This window comes from Ailuropoda melanoleuca, chromosome 6 (genome assembly GCF_002007445.2).
Source record: "Ailuropoda melanoleuca isolate Jingjing chromosome 6, ASM200744v2, whole genome shotgun sequence".
Lineage (NCBI taxonomy): Eukaryota > Metazoa > Chordata > Mammalia > Carnivora > Ursidae > Ailuropoda > Ailuropoda melanoleuca.
In genome coordinates, this window is record NC_048223.1 from 120,457,793 (window position 1) to 120,475,272 (window position 17,480).

Consider the following 17,480-nt stretch of genomic DNA (forward strand, 5'->3'; position numbering starts at 1 on the left):
TTATTTATTTATTTGAGACAGAGAGAGAGAGTGTGTGAGCGCTTGAGTGAGAGAGCACAAGCAGGGGAAGCAGCAGGCAGGGGGAGAAGCAGGCTCCCCCCTGAGCGGGGAGCCCAATGCAGGGTTGGATCCCAGGACCCTGAGATCATGACCTCAGCCAAAGGCAGACACTTAACCAACGGAGCCACCCAGGTGCCCCGAGAAAAACTATCCTCTTTCTTGTATCAGTTACGGTGACAGTAAAAGTAAATGCTTAATTTTAGCTGAAACTTTTTGAAAGCACACTTGGGATCTCAGCTTTTTCCTTAACCTTCCATGGTAGTCTCGAGTCTGACTACTATTCATCTTTGCAGCTGCTTCTCCCTCTGTCCCTCCCCTTGCTTGTCTAGTGCACGGCCCCACCTTCTGTCTCTGGACTCCTGTCTCCTGGCTGATGTGATGGGCTCTGCCCCACTCCCCCACTGCTGCCTTGCTGCCCTTGTCAGAGCAGTCACGGTGGCCTTGACGACCATACATCGGGGGAGTCCTTCCCCATGTGAAGCCCTCCCCAGCTTTCCAGCTCCTCATGGCAGACTTTCTCCTCCTGGCCCTAATCTCTCTCCAGGGGACCATAGCTCAGCCTGCCCTTTGCACCTGGCAAGCTCCTTCCAACCTCAGGGCTCTTCATCTTGTGGTTCTCTCTGCCTGGAATCTTCTTTCCCCTGTTCTGGGATGACTGGCTCCTCCTTCCTTCTTCATGTCTGTCTTCATGTCTGTCTTCCTTTTAGGGAACGCAAGAGAGAGAAAAACTCCCAAGTGCACCCCAGAGCCCAAAACAGAGTCAGCACTCCTTCTACTTTGCTGATTACAGTTTCTGTCAGTGGCTGTGAATTAATTCAGTAAATATTCGAGTGAAATTTATTGCTTGATTTTGCAATTCCTCGCCCATAGCCATTTTAGCCATTTTAGCAGCGTGTGTGTGTGTGTGTGTGTGTGTGTGTGTGTACAGTGTGTGTGTGTGTGTGTGTGTGAGAGAGAGAGAGAGAGAGAGCACAGGAGCTGGGGAGGGGAGGGGGAGGGTGTGTGGGAAGAGCAAGAAAATCCCATTCTTTTCTCTTTGCTCTGTAAACTCACGAATCATGGGTATAGCTGCCCCTGGGTATAGCTGCCCCGGGACTATAGGGGCTTTAGGACTATGCTTTATGTTTCTCTGATGGTGTTCAGGTGAAGGATACAGTACTCTTGGTTGTAGAATTTTAACGTGTTAAGGACTGAAGAGAGTAAACTCCTTCTAAACGGAGTACAGACTCACCTCTCACGGCAACCGCGCTGTCGGTGGTCCCACCGCACAGACAGGGAGGCGGGCCCAGGTAAGGTGCGTTAAGGAACCTGTCCGAAATGGCTCCCAGTTGGAGGAGCTCCCAGTTCACCCAAGTGGAGGAGCACGAATTTTGGAGCCAGATCTGTAAAGGCTCATTTTTATATTTTATGAACGTTGGGCTGGTTTTTTTCTACAAAATTACCAGAATCAGATAATTCAGATATTATATGTGAACAACATGATTTAATTCCGACTTTATCTGTTCAGAATTTTCTTAAAAAGATTTTATTTATTTATTTTGAGGGGGTGGGACGGGCAGAGGGAGAAGGAGAGAGAAAATCTCAGGCAGGCTCCACGCTGAGCACGAAGCCCCGACCTGGGACTCGATCCCACGACCCCGAAATCATGCCCTGAGCTGAAATCAAGAGGCTGAGGATCAAACCCAGCTGCGCCACCCAGGCGTCCCTCTGTTCAGAATTTTTTTAATAAGTGGGTCAAAGACTGAGCGATGTTGCTGCATTATGTATGAGAGAATGGTGTGAAAATATCTTGAAGCAGGCAGTGCCCTAAGGAAATGCGCATTTTTCAAGGCTTGAACAATGCTTATTCTCTGCAACTGACAGTCTGTTTACAAGCCATTCTTTTCCTTTTGGTCCTGTAAGGTTGGAAGGAAAGGGACAGAAGATTTAAGTGCTCCTTCTTTATCGAACAAAGGCACTGTTTGCAGACATTGGTAGAAATACTAAATACTAAAGTATTCTAGCCATCCCATCCCAAGTCCAGGTTTTTTCCATTTTGTTTCTGGGGGCAACATCATGGTGGAGACACCCCGTGGACCCACCGCACGTTGTCATTTACTTAGCAGAGCTGGGAAGGAATTTTTCCGAAGAGTTTGTCTTTGTGACTCGCGGAGAGCGGCTGGGGGACGTATTGGCTGAGCGTCACCTCGGGGAGAATTACTGGTTTGCAGATAAATGAAATACGACAATAACTAAACCCACTCTGGGCTCAGTTCTCTCCCTCAGCAAAGCTTCCTGGCTCGGAAGGCTCCCTCAAAGTCAGCAGTCTCGGCAGGAGGGTGGGATGCTGTGATTTGTAGTCCCAGGGCTTGGATCTCACAGGGAGCTCACACTGCTTTCTGGGCAGCTCAGGTTTTAGCAAACTGGGTGAAATCTACCTGTAAAGTGTGTACGGTTGGCCCTTGAACCACACGGGTTGGCGCTGTGTGGCTTCACTTTTCTATGAGTTTTTTCCAATGCCGTTCAGTACTATAAATATATCTTCTCTTCCTTACGATTTTCTTAGTATTTTCTTGTCCCTAGCTTACTTTCTTGTACGAATACAGTATGTAATACGTGTAACATACAAAATACAAAATGATCAATTCTTTATGTTACCAGTAAGGCTCCCGGTCAACAGTAGGCTCTTAGCCGTCAAGTTTTTAGAGAGTCAAAAGTCATACTTGGATTTTGACGGCTCGTGGGGGGTTGGTGCCCCAACTCCTGTGTGGTTCATGGGTCAACTGTATATGTTAAAAAGCAATGACCTCAGCATGACTCAGTAATGAATGTACACTGAAACATTAGGAAAAGATGAGTGTAGGGGGGTTAATGTCCGATGCAGTAAAAGCCCTCAAATCCTTTCTCCGTTGCTATTATTAATAATAATTTGCAAGGCTTTGAAGGACCACTCTAAAGGCAAAATTGTAAGTGATGAATTATGAAGTCAAAACACAAGAGCTTTAATTATCGATAGAAAGGGCAGGATTCAGATTAGCGGGGCAGCCTCCAAATGTGCTTTTCCTCCTTTTGACCAGAGTTGGTGGGGAAGGTGGAGGTGCCAGTGTGTGTGTGTGTGTGTGCACGCACACACTCGCATTCACACTCACACTGGGAGAAGGGAAGGCAGAGGAGAAGGAGACAAGTGCTGGGACAGAGACTCTAGGACAGATGGTAACCCAGCCCTATTCAGAGTCATAAACAGAGACGCGCAGTGATAGACACGGAGACAGACAGACACTTAGGTGAGGGTGCTTTGGACATAAAGAACTTGGGAGCCCAGAATGCTAACGCCGGACTCCCCTTGCTCTACTGAGCAGAAAGAATCCACTCTGAACTTAGCACTTGAGTCTCTCTTGACCCCGTGATTTTATTGCCCTTTGTCCAAGACGTGAATCAGTGAGGGTAACAGTGAGGGTCTGGGTGGCCCACAAGCAACCCTGTCACCCGAGGTAGGTTCCAGGAACCTCAAGCAGTTATAGTCAGGAAGGCAGGCCTGGACGCCCACTTGGTGGTTGAATGAGGGGACAGGTTAAGGTTTGGCCGAGGGAGAGGGGAGCAGGAGTGAGGAGGGCAGAGGGCAGAGGACCCAGGCTGTTCTGGCCGGCGGCCCCCATGGGGCGGTCGTGGATCCAGATGTGGAAACCCCATTGTCTGATCCATCGTCCCGGAGCTGAGGATGCCGTGGAAACCGATGGCGCCTTAATGGACTGGAGACTGATTTGCAGACTCCAGCCTGCCAATGCTCAGGAACCCCTGGGACACAGAGGAAGCCACTTGGTGTGGGACAAGGGGCGCAGGATGTATGCTCTCGTGTCGGCTCTGCCCCTGTAGGGCTCTGAGCCCCTCGGCAAGTCACGGGGCCCCTTGGCTCTGGATTGTCCTCCTCAGGCCCCAGAAGGATGCAAACTTCTTGAAAGCAGGGAGCTGGTGTGTCTGACTTGGCCGCCCAGGTGCCCGGCTCGGAACAGGTGACCAGTCCTACTGAAATTGTTGTGGAATGATGTCCACGTGCCTCGCCTGTTTGAGGGTCAGATGGAGGAGAGGTGAGGACACTGAGGAGCAAACTGTGAAGTGGGCTGAGGCAAGCAGCCCCGGGTTGAGGCGCCCCCATCCAGGTATCCAGGCACTGCTGGGGAGGCGCCCTGAAATCAGAGGGATGCTTGTGGCAGGTGCAAGTGAGCCGGGGAGGCAGGTTGGGTGCTTCCTGCTGCTGCAGGAACGCCTGAAGGGGCAGGTCTGTGCCCTGGGCTGTGCCCGGAGGAAGGCTAGCTCCAGCCGCCACCCTTTCCCCAAACTCCTGGCCAGCTCCTTCCCTTGCACCACGTCGCCTTGGACATAATCCGCTAATCAGACCCAGCCGAGTTCCATTGCTTGCATCCTGGACCCATGGGCTTTGGGAGAGCATCCTGAGCGGATCTGGGAAGGCCCCTGGTGTCCGCAGCAGCGTGGCTGGGCCCCGCCCCCTTCAGGCCAGCGTCCTGTACCAAAGAAGCGTTACGCATGCTGACATACCTTTCTCGGCTTACAGACCCAATGCATATGTTGCCTATGTGTGCGTCTATTTCTGTCTCTACACAGGTATATGTGTGTTATGTAAGTATGCATGGGTGTTTATGTATGTTTATTTATGTTCATATCTAATTATCGTATCCCTTAATTTGCTGTTTTTTCCTACTTATTACTCAGCTCGGAGCTCTCCTGACTCTACATGTGAACCCACCACGGCCGCGTCAACAGTGTGGGTGCTGGGGGAGGGTCTGGCATTGCCGGGCACTGGGGAAGCCCTAGGGGTTAACTAGACATCACTGTTCTTTCCGAGTTCTTGCATCTTCTTTCACAGTCCTTCTGTCTCGTGGATCACTCAGGCTGCATAGACGCTATCTACGCGTCTGTCTTCCTTGCCCCTTCTGATTTGTTTTGGTTTCAGAAGCGAGGTACCAGACTGTCTTGGTCTGTTGGGGCTGGGATGACGAAAGTGCCATAGAGGGGGCAGCTTAGACAACCAACATTTAGTCCTCACGGGCTGGGAGACTGGGGGATCCACGGTCACGGCACCAGCAGATTTGGTGTCTGGTGCGAGCCTGATTCCTTGTTCATAGGCAGTCGTGTTCTTACTTGTCCTCATCTGGCAGAAGGGGCAAGGCCATTCCGGAATCTGGGGTGTCTTTCATAAGAGGCCACGCTTACCCTTCACGGGGGCCTGATCAGGTTTGAATCACCTACGTCATGTTGGGAATGAGATTTCAACATGAATTTTGGGGACACACACACACATTCGGTCCATAGCACAAGCCTGTTAGAACGGTGTATGAAAGGCGGATAAGTATGTTTTCGGACAAGACCAGAAGAACTTTCACTGAGGAATGTGGGATCTTCAGCACCCGTGGTTGAGCAGAGACATTCTTGTGTCTTCTTGATGGCTGGTGGTGTCTTGGCTGGTTGGGAAACTTTGCTTGTTAGCAGGCTGACCAGGTAGGGTGCTCTGGAGTTCTCTCTGGAGAAAAGAGAAGGACTCTTAATGACAGTCTGTTGGAAGCTCCTTCTTAGGTCTTTCTCGGTTCTGTGTGTTCCATTCTTGTCTTGCTAGCATCTATGAATATCTTATTTCCAGTTAGATTTTTAAGAATCTGAATTTAAAGATTCCAGCTTAAGTTACCCAAGCAAGGAGTTCAGCTACAAAGATGAGATTTCGGCGATATCATTGCAGAAGGCAAGGCCATTAAAGGGCAGTTGAGTCCCTCTTTCTTTATTTCTCCTGAGACTTGGTTGGCATTCTGGCATTTCTCCAGGCTCCAGTTACAAACAGGTAGAATCGGGAGCCTGGGGCTGCCGGCTCGGCCTTCCTCCGACACTGCTTGCACTAAGGCACACAGCCACGGAGAGTCTGCTCTGCTGAGTGCCTGGTGGTATTACAAATAAGTCCGTTACAAAACGTAGTGTGTAGGGATGTTTCATTGGGCACATGTGTATGCCCCCACACAACCCACCCTGAGCCTCCTCCATTCTGGAAACCCTCCCCTGACCCTGGGGTGTATGGGTTATGTGCCCCTCGAGCGAAGGATGAAGTCAAGGTCAGTGCGACCCGGAGAGTCCCTGTGTCCTCCAGGACACACTTCTGTTCACAGGCAGCCTGGCAGGACAGCCATCCCACACAGTGTGTAGGCTCCAGATTCTCCTTCATGCCCAAATCAGTAGCTGTGACTAAATGAAAAAGAAGACTTAGCTTGCTAGCAGATCACATTCCCCCGAATTTCTAAGGGCTGGAGGCCAAGGGCAGAATCAGCTGCGGTGTAAGGGGAAGGAATGATCCTTTTAGTTGTTTTTTCCACTTATTGGACAAACAGTCCAAGGGCCCACATGGTCAGGTGACTTGCCTGCGTTCACTCAGATATAGCGAGTGTCGTAGCTGGAAGGACTTCTATGGTAGACATTCATTGCTTGGGGGGGGGGATTCTGTCTCCCCTATTCCATTGGATTTATGTGTGCTCTTATGTCTTCCCCACGCCACTGTCCTCATTGGGGGTGCCCGTAACCTAGAAGCGGCCAGTGTGTGATTGCCCGTGCCCCCTGAGTCCTGATGGTATCTCACAGTACCCACCAAGTGCTAGCGGCTGGAGTCTGACAATGGGACCCGCCTCAGAAACCCGACAGATGCTGGGTGCTGGGAATCTTGGAATAAGGGTGCTGTCATCTGCTTTGATTTTTTTTTTCCCTGGAGCGTCAGCCTGGAAAACTCCAGCAGCCTGGCTCGCCAGAACTAGCTGTGTGTTCGTGGAAGACAGCACCTGACCGTGGCCTCCTCGGTCACCTCACAACCCGAGAAGGGTCCGTGCGCTGGGTCATGTTGAAATAATGTTCCTCCTTGACCGACGTGTGGAGGAGGGATCTTGCAGAGCGGATTGCTTCTCTGTCTGCAGGATGGGGACATGACAGTGAAGGACTCTTTTCAGTCAGCTCCAAAAAATTGCCAGTCTGGTCAAGTTGTTTTCGGCTGGAGGGAAGCGTGTGTGGGTGTGCGCGTGAGTGTGCACACATGTTGCGACAGAGACAGCATTTCTTGACAAGGCTGCCTGAAGTAGAATATTTCGATGAATAGAATTTAGTGCAAGGCAGTTTCAAAAATACCCTCTCACGTACAAATCCATCAGAGCCTTAGCTGCGGAGATGAAGACGCCTGTCTGATCCGCTGAGAGCTCCGTTTTGTTTCTGGAAGGTCTCCCTCTCTTCAGGGATGGCAGGTGGTCTTTAGGCCTGAAGGATGTGAGCCTCGCCCCAACGCAGGGCTCTGGGCCAGCACTATGACCTCTCCCTGGGTTTGGTCTCAGAGGGAGGGGGGCCAGAGGGACACCTGCAGCTCTTGCCCAGCTGGGCCCTCCAGGAGGACCTGAGAGGGTGGGGCTTCTGTCATGTGGAGCCCTGGCCTCCTGAGTGCCTGCACTGTGTGTGGCCTTTCACTCCTGGTGGGTGGGGGGTTGCAAAACCTCTATCCCCAGGCTGACTTACGCTAGAATTCTGAGAAATTGCTGTAGAAATAGAGAACTTTCTAGGGGCGCCTGGGTGGTTCAGTCGTTAAGCGTCTGTCTTCGGCTCAGGGCATGATCCCAGAGTCCTGGGATCAAGTCCCACATCAGGCTCCTCTGCTGGGAGCCTGCTTCTTCCTCTGCCCCCCCCCCCGCTTGTGTTTCCTCTCTTGCTGGCTGTCTCTCTCTCTCATATAAATAAGTAAAATCTTTAAAAAAAAAGAAATAGAGAACTTTCTAGATAGATAACATCCCTTTAGCAATGCTTAAGAATGATCTATTTCTTGGGGTGTCTGGGTGGCTCAGTCGGTTGAGCAGCCGACTCTTGGTTTTGACTCAGGTCATGACGGGGTCGTGGGATCAGGCCCCACATGGAGCTCCATGCTCAGCACCGAGTCCTCTCTCTCCCTCTCCCTCTTTCTCTCTCTCTCCCTCCCTTGCTCGAAAATAAATAGATTAAAATCTTAAAAAAAAAAAAAGAATGAACTATTTCTTGATAATCAGATAGCACTCAGGTATAGGTAACTTTAGATTTCCAGGTGGCGGGGCACTGCAGTTAGGATGGGGAGGGGGGCTCTTACTTAGAGTCAGCGTTTAATGAAAGCAGGTTGGTTCTATGGAAGGTCCCGCCGAGGCTGTGCCAGAATGGGCTGGTTACCTTGGGAAGTCACTGCAGCTCTCCTGGCCTCAGTTTCCTTGCCTGTTGAAAAGGACGTGATAAGCGTGTTGGAATAGGACAACGGTGTTCGAGATTTCTTTTCCCAATCCCTTGAATTACCTCCCATAAAACTTGAGCAAAATGTCACTGTTCGGTGATAAGCTGAAAAACAGCATTTATAGCACCTCTTCGGTAAGAGATACCCAGGTTTTGGGGCACCTCTCTGGCTCAGTCAGTAGGGCGTGTGACTCTTGATCTCGGGGGGTCGTGAGTGTGAACCCCACATTGAACCCCATGTGGGGAATAGGGATTGTAAATAAACTAAAGAAAAAGATACCCATGCTTTATTTATACACGTACACACTCACACGTACTTGTGTGTGTATGTGTGATTATGTTATACTAACTTTATCACATGTTATGCTAACACATTAATGTATTTGTGGGTGCTGACCTTATACTATTTTGTTGTCACAGTTCATAGGAGTAAAACATGAAAATTTTGAAAGTGAAGCAAAAAGATAGGGCAACAGGCTCTAGGGTTTTACATTTTGCCAGCCGCCTTGCTTTGGGGACAGTTTCCATAAAGTGCTCCGTTTTAACACTGTGTGTCGTCTGTGAGGGACTGATACCTGCGTTGTGTGGAGCAGAGGTTTTCAGCCTGTGCTCCATGGGACCTCAGAACTATATTATAGAGGTTCTCTGAAATCTGAGAACATATTTGAAAAGATACTCTAAAACTTGGCCAACACGCACCTGGGGAGCTTGGCAGGTGTGGTTTCAGTGGCGGGTAGCACCGTCTGTCGGGACTTGGGGTCACATGTTTCTGTCTTTACTTCCCTTCCGTGCACAGCACACCATGTGGCATTGGATACCATCAGCATATTGCCCTGTGCTGATGGATGAATTTGGTTTTGTACTGCTGGGTAGGTCTTCGGCCCTGTCTGCCTTATTAAAGAATATCCCGTGATCACAGGACAAGCTGTTAAAAAACAGATGCTGTTTGCAATCACTCATCAGTCTGCATCAGGACTCTGCCTGGTCGTGTGCAACCAGGGAGCAATTAGCAGATCTGTTGCTGCGATTGGCATCCCCAACCCCTGGTGTCAAATTTTCAAGTTTGTCAAGATCGCTTTGGTGTTCCCAATGACAGACTTTATCATAAGAGTATCTCCTAAATTGAGTTTATAAAATAAAAGAAATACTGCTTTTCTCCATGCATAGGATTCATTTGGAAGAAGAGTTCTGCTGTGGAGAATGATAGGCAGACAGTTCTAGATCTGAGCCCATCTTCCATTGCTTGCTAACAAGATGGCCAAGGGCAAAATAATTTGCTTCCCTAAGCCATAGTAGTTACGCCATCTGTAAAGTGGACCTGCTCTCCAGCAGGCAGGCTGTTTTTGAAGATGATAGAGAAATGTACAAATGGGCCTCGCCCAGTGCCTGACACATAACAAAAGTTCAGCATATGATAACTATTATAAAGCTTTTTATGCTGGAAATTAAAGTCCCCATATTTCATGCCTGGTCATTACCTTTTTACACTAGGGAAAGACATCATTTCATTTGCATGCATTTGCATATTTATTTATCCAGTGAACATAGCATATGCATATCCCAGTAAATGCATTTTTCTCTAATTTAGAGATGTTTTAGCAGACCGGAGTGGCACATTCTTTCTGGTGCATCTTTACAGCAAATTAACTTCCTTTTCTTTCATTTTGAAAGTGTGCAGAGCCTTAACAGAATCACTTATTGTACTTCGGTTTTTTCTAGTAGGAAAAAAAAAATCAAACAGCCAACGGGAGCTGCTTTTTTGCATTGGGCCTCCAAAGTGCTGCTTTATTTTTATGTACAGCTCTTTGTGGGTGGACTACAGAAATCCCTCCTCTTGGAAATGTTTCTGAGCGCTCTGGGAAACTGAACAGGGGGAAAAGAGCTAATTAAAAAAGCTGCCATCCGCCTCCTCTAATTAACTTGCTCTCTGCTCCTGGGAGAGGGAGCGGAAATGTGAACACAACGCAGGCATCACCGGAAGTGAATGCCATTCTTAGGGTCCGCAGTCGCCTGTGGTGTTTTGATGCAGAAACAGTTCACGGTAAACAGGCAAGGAACCACAAAGTGGCTGGATGTGCCCTCTCCGTCCCGCACAGGGCAGTGGGGAATGGTGGCCCCTTCTGAGCAGGTGCACCGGGCCGGGCAGCTGCAGCCCGAGAGACCTCATTGGAATTCAGCAGCTCGGACCCAAGAGCATCCGGCCCTCCCTGTCGCTTGCTTCTGCTGTTGGGAAAGAGCAGGGGTCCTTTGTGCTCTAAAGCCGCACATTGCCAGGGCCCCAGGGTTGCAGAAGCCACGGGAGGAGCGCGCAGCCTCTCACTCCACGTCTGTCCTGCACGCTGGAGAAGCTCGCAGCGCCCGTGGCCGGCAGTGCGGCTAACTCCTTCCTCACATTGTGGACAGATTTAGATCCCAGAGATACGGCAAGGGAATCGGGGGTGGGACTTCAGGGGACCGAGGCTGTCCTTCAGCAGAGATGGCTTTTGCCTCCTGGAGGATGTGGCCCCTGGTGGAATGGGCCCAATGGATGTGGACAGCAGTGACCAGCAGTGGGGACTCCAGTCTGATGGCCCTTCAAGGAAGCTCTGGAAAGAGGCAAGTTGGCTCTGTGCGTCTTGTCAGTGTTGCCCCAGACGTGTGCAGTGCTGGGGGCAGGGTGACGTCTGGGGCCCTCCCGGCTGATCCGAACTCTTGTTTCTCTTCGATACTCCCTCGTGTAACTCCCTTGTGTTTTTCATGTCGGTAAACGGACTCTGCAACACTCAGGTACCTTGATCTCTTGTGGGCCGAGTGTGGATCTTTACTTCCCTGGACCAAAGCTAAGGCATTTAATATTCATGTGTGTTTGTAAAAGGTCAGCATGGCCCCTGTCCTGTGTGGAGGGGTTTCAGTCTTTCCTCACGAAATTTGATAGTGTGCAAGCTTCGGCTCATTGGATCCCGTCAAAAGCAGCTCTGGTGTTTCTGTTCATCTCTTTGGATCCCTGGAGGGCTTTGGGGCTGGTTGCAGGAGCCAGGATTCTTGGGGGTGGGGTCTTTGGCACTGATAAAATGAGTCTCTAACAAGTTGTAAAAACATCAATGTGTAGATATTTCTGAAGGAGAACTCCCCAAATGGCTCCTTTTTCCTGTGCTGGCTGACGGTGGAGGGATTGGCTTGGTTCCCGGTTCTCTCTGCCGGCTGACAGATAGTCTTAGAAGTAGACGCTGTCCTCTGTGGAGGTCACGAGTCCTTGGACCCTTGCAGCAGCTCAGCAGCGGGAGCATTTCCTGCTCCATACTCACCTGGCTCGTCACCCTCTGATTACAACCATCTTCACCCAGATTTACCTGCTGGGTCACTCGTGCCAGCCGCAGTCCTCTAAGTATCCACTGTCTTGATAAAGACCTTCCTTGTTGCAAATAAGTAAGCAGCATTTTAGTGACTGTATACTATCCTGAGTCGGGAATCAGCCCAGGGGATGGGGCTCTGGCATCTCAGAGTGAGGGTGGTCTAGGACCGCGCACTGCTGGGCATCGTGAGCGAGGCGGGAGCTGCCCCGCGGCCCGAGGACACAGGCCTGGCTCCACGATTTGGGGAGGTCTCATTCTTTCTGGCTTAAAATTGAATGCCCAGTAGAAGCAGGGGAATGGAGAAGGGCTGTCTGCTCTGGGTTTTCTGGAGCCCAGGATAAGGCTTTAGTTTGCTGAGCAGCCTCCCCCTTATTTCTGGGGGGGGTGTCCTCTGGGTGGAATTTGGGTGCAGTTCTCTGGATGAAGAATCTTCCTGAGAGCAGGGCCTCCCGCAGAGCAGCAATGGTCATTATCGTATCGTTGCGGTCAGCAGGCTGTGTTTTATGTCTTGGTCTGGCACATCCTCCAGAGAGCTGCCTTGCCAGCTTGCTTTCCTTCCTTCCTTCATTCACTCATTCATTCAACAGATGTTTATTCACCGCCTCCTGGCTTAGGCTCCGAGATGCTGTAATAAATAAGGCCAGCTGCCCTCATGGCCTTGAAGCCCAGTAGATGAGAAAGATAATTAACACAATTAGGAGGTGAATAAGTCTATAATAAGTTATGAGAAGCCCTGGGAAGGAAGGGCAGTGGGAGAGAATGATGGATGGGGAGAGGCCATATGCGATTTGGTTTCACGGAATGGGGACCCTGTGATGTGTTGGAACCATGGCATCGAAATGGGTTCCTGGGAATATCAGTGTGACCGAATTGGTGCCAGAGTTGATCAAAAGATTCCCCCGTGTTTGTATTTGTCACTGAGCCAGAAGTATGTATTTCTCATAGGGCTAAGTTCATGGCATATGTCATTTGGGAATAAAGCTGTTGATAATGAGATTCACTCTTGGGAATCATGCCGGGAAATGACTTTCCTCACATCTGTCCTCGAACAGCTTAATTGGGCAACAAGCCTGGTTCTAGCAGTCCCAGGCGGGGGTCAGAGGCCACACAGCCTCAGCAGCACTGGCCCCTGGCCCCTGCCTAACCCCGTGTTTCTCTACTCCTCTCTCCATCAGGAGTTCTGACTCTGAAGAAGCATTTGAGACCCCCGAGTCGACGACTCCTGTCAAAGCTCCACCAGCCCCACCCCCGCCACCCCCCGAAGTCACTCCAGAGCCTGAGATCAGCACACAGCCTCCCCTGGAAGAACCAGGTAACCAAGGTCAGGTGCTCACCGCCCCCAACCCGGGGAAACTTGGGAGCAGCCCTGGGCTGGGGCAGCTGGAGCAGGGCACCCTCTCCCAGGGGCCGTTGCTGGAGCTCCTGAGACACTCCCCAGATGCTGGGGCCTCTCTGCTCCGAGCTGTTTCGTGAGTGAAAACTAAGAGTGAGCAGATATAGTGGATTATTCTGTCTGCTTTGAAGATGTTTAGGGGAGGCCTGTGGGGAAAGCACACATTTAGCTCTGGGTACCTTTCACTTGGCATCCAGAATTGGGTTTGAGGGGACAAGCGGGTCTGGGAGGTTTCTATTAGGGCTTCTATCTTGGATGCTAATATGTGGCCCTTGGCTCCCATAAGAACACTGGTGCTTGACAGCCCACATGAATCTGCATTTTTATTAAAGACCATAGCCCCCATGGGCTTGGGAATGGAGATGCGTAGTAAATGGGAAAGAAGAGAAAGCCATAGATAGCCAAACCCATACATGGATGGTTCATTTATTCCTCATTAACCTCAAGTTACCTGACTTTCTATCACTTTCCTGCCTCCTTTCTCCCCCATTGTGACTTAAAACACAGATCTCTCTATACCTTTCAGATGTGATTGCTGGAAGTGCAGGGAATGGGACAGACCTCATTCCTCAGTCCCAGCCTGCCCACCCGGCTGGTGTTTTGTGCGTCCATCCTCTAGTTACACCAGCGAGGTGGGACCGTCTCCAGTGTGGAAGTTTAACATGAGACCGGGAAGGAGGTGGGGACTGCCAGAAATGGCCCTGTAGGCCGGTTAAAGGGCCAGGTGGGACTGTCCTTAGATCTGGACTACCTTCCTGTTTTGGGCCGTGTATTTTTGAGGGCCCCACGCTGGCTTCCCTCCAGCCACAGTCCTCTCTCTATGGTGAGGCTGCAGGGCCAGTCTCCTAGACCACACTCTAGATACCTGGGGGCAGCCACTTCCTGGGCCCACCCAGTCCCCTTCTCATGGCCCATCTTCCCAGGGCTGAGTGTACCCATGTTTATACCTCTCAGCCAGGGAGGAACCAGGGTGGGGGCTGGGACCTACAGGTGGAGTGTCCACAAAGCTGTGCTTAAGGCCACCCCAGGTAAGGGATGGAGCTTAGGTGGGAAGAGAAGGAGCAAGTTGATGGCTGGGCCTCCATTTGTACTCTTGCCCTGGCCAGAAGCCAGGTGAACTGTAAAGTCAAATGACATTTTGACCTTGATGTTGGTTTTACAAAGAAATGGGTAGAATTCTTTCTACCTGCCCTGGGTTCAAACAGACTATTGTTTTAGAAAGGGTAGACACTCTGGGGCTGATTCCTGAGCAGATATGCTCCCTGGTCCTGGAAGGAAGGGTTAGGACCATTTTGGGGGGAGGGCAGATGTCTTTGCTGGTGTCTGACAAAGGCAGTTTTTATATTCTCCCATCTCTGACAGCTCACCAGCTAGTAGTATCCGATTCTGCATGGCTCGTCCAGGGGCTGGGCCCTGAGAGAGAAGTTATTGCAGTTTATTTGATTTTAAGGTGGAGAAGGAGCCGGAAGGACTGCTGAAAGTTTTTTAGCGTTCCCATTTTTTTCTTTCATATTATGAAGCATATAAAAATTCATTTCCTATAATACTGTGAAAAAAAAATCACCCTTAGGTTTAATGGAAAGTGAATGACAAATAGATTGTCATCCCTAGATCAAACACGTGAGTGGAGATAAACCGTCCTTTTTTTGTGGATACAAGTTCATGCCCACAAACGTGTGGGATACTTTAGGAAAGAATTGAGAAGAAACTGATGGTGTCTTACAGTGTGCGATTCATCCGCCCGCACCAAGGAGTAAACAGGGAAGGGCCATTGCCGTGAGCCGATGTGCGCTCTCTAGGATTCCCAGCCCCGCATCCTGACAGCGTCTGGGGATGGTTTGCTGCTTCTGTTCTTTTCTGTGGCCTGTCCTTGTTTCTTCTGCCTGATTTGCTTTTCAACAAAGCAAAGAACAGTCTCCATTCTTAAAAACAAACACACGCACAGCTCCCGCCTCTTTCTTAGAGGGCAACTTCAGAACGAATGAGCGTTGCAGGGGATTAGGAGGTAACCCCCACCCGGAAGAGGTTGGAGCTGGTAATCGCCACAAGTCACAGCCCCACAGAACTTTTGATTACATCAGTTGGAGTCTTTGAACAGGGACTTTGTGCTTCTCCTTCTTGAAAAACTCCAGTGAAGCTAAATATATGTGGCTTACACAATAAGGGCTCTTACGGTTGGGATCGTGACTGCTTAAAGCCCCCCCGGGCTTGGGCTGTACAAAGATCCATTTGATTCGCAGCCCTTGTTTGAAAAGGCTGCCTGTCCATTCTGCAGACAGCATGGGGCACAGCAGAGGCGTGACCAGGTGGATGTGCCTGCTTTCAGAGGTGGCTAGAGGGGAAGGGAAGAAAGGTTCCTTCCGAGAACTGCAGGAAAGAAAGGGCATGTGTGTGTGGGGGGGTATCTATTGTTTGGTTTTCTTCTGCAAAGCACCCGGGATATTGCTAAAGGTGCCGAAAGAGCCACATGAAATAATAGATTAGACCCTTGGCTTTGAATAAAGACATGATTTGCTCCCCTGGTAACCCACATTGTCAAAAACAACCAGTCGGTTGCGTCGCCTTGGGTCCTGCCAGCATGGTCATGCCCCATGGGACAGGCGGATGGGGAGGATGCTGGGGGTTTGCCTGTATCTACCCTTCGTCCGGGCCGGGCCCGGATGCAGCTTGTCTGAGCCCGGTTTTCTTACCCATAACATGAAGAGGGCAGCCTGCTGGTCCTCCGAGATCCTCCTTCCCTTTCTGACCTTCCCCGGTTCTGAGATCGCAGTGTGGGTGGCTGCTGCATGGTGGCCGTGTTCCTAGAGCTCAGAACTGGCTGATGGGGGACAGAAGGAAATGTTGCATCATTAAACAGTAGCTCTCATGTAAGCGTCCACCGTGTGCCAGGCCTGCGCTGGGCTCTTTGTGAGTCATCGCTGACTCAGCCGAGAATCATCCCCCGTGCTTACGGCATCCCTATGTGTCAGATGGCATCTCCTGCTTCCCCAGTGAGATGTGCAGCTTCCAGACCTCACCCTCTATCTCGCAGCGTGTGAGGGGCTCTGGGATTGGAACCCAGACCTCTTGACTTCCTTCCATTGGGAAACCAGGCTACACTCTGCAGGTGGAGTAAGTTGGTGCATTTAAGTACCCCGAGGCAGAGGATGGACACAGCAGTTGTCAGGTGCAAGCAGGTGGTCAGGAAACCAGGTGGGCCCCTTTGATGGTGGCCCTCCCTCCTTGGCAATTGCTTCCCCATGGGGTGAAGCCTGTTTTCTTTTCTTTCTTTTTTTTTTTTTTTTAAAGATTATTTATTTATTTATTTGACAGAGAAAGAGAGAGAGAGGCAGCGAGAGAGGGAACACAAGCAGGGGGAGTGGGAGAGGGAGAAGCAGGCTTTCCGCCGAGCAGGGAGCCCGATGCGGGGCTCTATCCCAGAACGCTGGGATCATGACCTGAGCTGAAGGCAGATGCTTAATGACTGAGCCACCCAGGTGTCCCTGAAGCCTGTTTTCTTACTCTCACTGAGAGACTGCCTGGGAAGTCCCATGTGGGGACCTTGGAGGTGACTGGAGACACCGTGCCCTGCCTGCTTTAGACCTTTCCTCCCTGCCCATGGGAAGTGTGGCCTTTGCTGAGACCCTGGTTGGATTCCATATGGTAATTCATGGCCGTTGTCTTCAGATTGACTCAGGCCCTCCCGGCCCTGTAACGGGCCCTGCGGACTGACCTGCTTAACGACCACACAATGAGACAGCTGTTCTCAGCCAGGGATGATGGTGCCCCTCAAGGGGACATTTGACAATTTTTAGAAACATTTTTTTAAAGATTTTATTTATTTATTTGAGAGAGAGAGAGAGAGTGCACAAGAAGGGGGGATGGGCAGAGGCAAAGGAGAAACAGACGCCCTGCTGGGCAGGAAGCCCGACGTGGGGCGTGAGCCTGGGACCCCGAGACCATGACCTGAGCTGAAGGCAGATGCTAAACTGCCTGAGCCACCCAGGCGCCTCTAAAACATTTTTAGTTGTCCTACCTGGGCTTAGGATGCCAGTGGTATCTAGTGGTTAAGAGGCCAAAGATACTGCGTAACATCCTTGAGCGAACAGCACAGCCCCCCACAGAGGAGTAGCCATCCCGATATGGCCTCGGTGCCAAGGCCGAGACACCTTGCAGCAAGACTGGGTTTCCCGGTCCATGATGATTTAATTAGGGAATGTCAGTTCTAAAGAGGAAAGGGTGTTAGGTAGGGAGCTTTTCTTCTGGGTCAGACAGTGAGCAGATGGTCGCATGTTGCATGATTCTGGGGAACTGCTAACAATCTGAAGGGCCTCGGAAGGCCCGTGGCAGCTTGAGAGAGAGGAGGCTGGCGATTGTGGGCCTTGCTTTGGACACAGTGGAATGGGCTGAGGCTCCTTCTCCCTCCCGCAAGGCCCCCTTGAAAGCACCTGTTCCCCTGC

The 17,480-nt window shown here is 50.7% G+C and overlaps 1 protein-coding gene across 6 annotated transcripts in view; it reads left to right on the forward strand.

Annotated features, from left to right (window-relative positions):
* TACC2 (transforming acidic coiled-coil containing protein 2) overlaps window positions 1-17,480 on the forward strand; it is a 196,431-nt gene that overhangs the window by 138,300 nt on the left and 40,651 nt on the right. For 3 of the 6 annotated variants that reach the window (XM_034663378.1, XM_019805138.2, XM_019805141.2), the window contains exon 7: window positions 12,824-12,969. In XM_034663378.1, the coding sequence (XP_034519269.1) occupies window positions 12,824-12,969 (146 nt within the window). The remainder of the gene's footprint in view (window positions 1-12,823; window positions 12,970-17,480) is intronic. The other 3 variants (XM_019805137.2, XM_019805142.2, XM_019805143.2) reach the window with 1 other exon arrangement.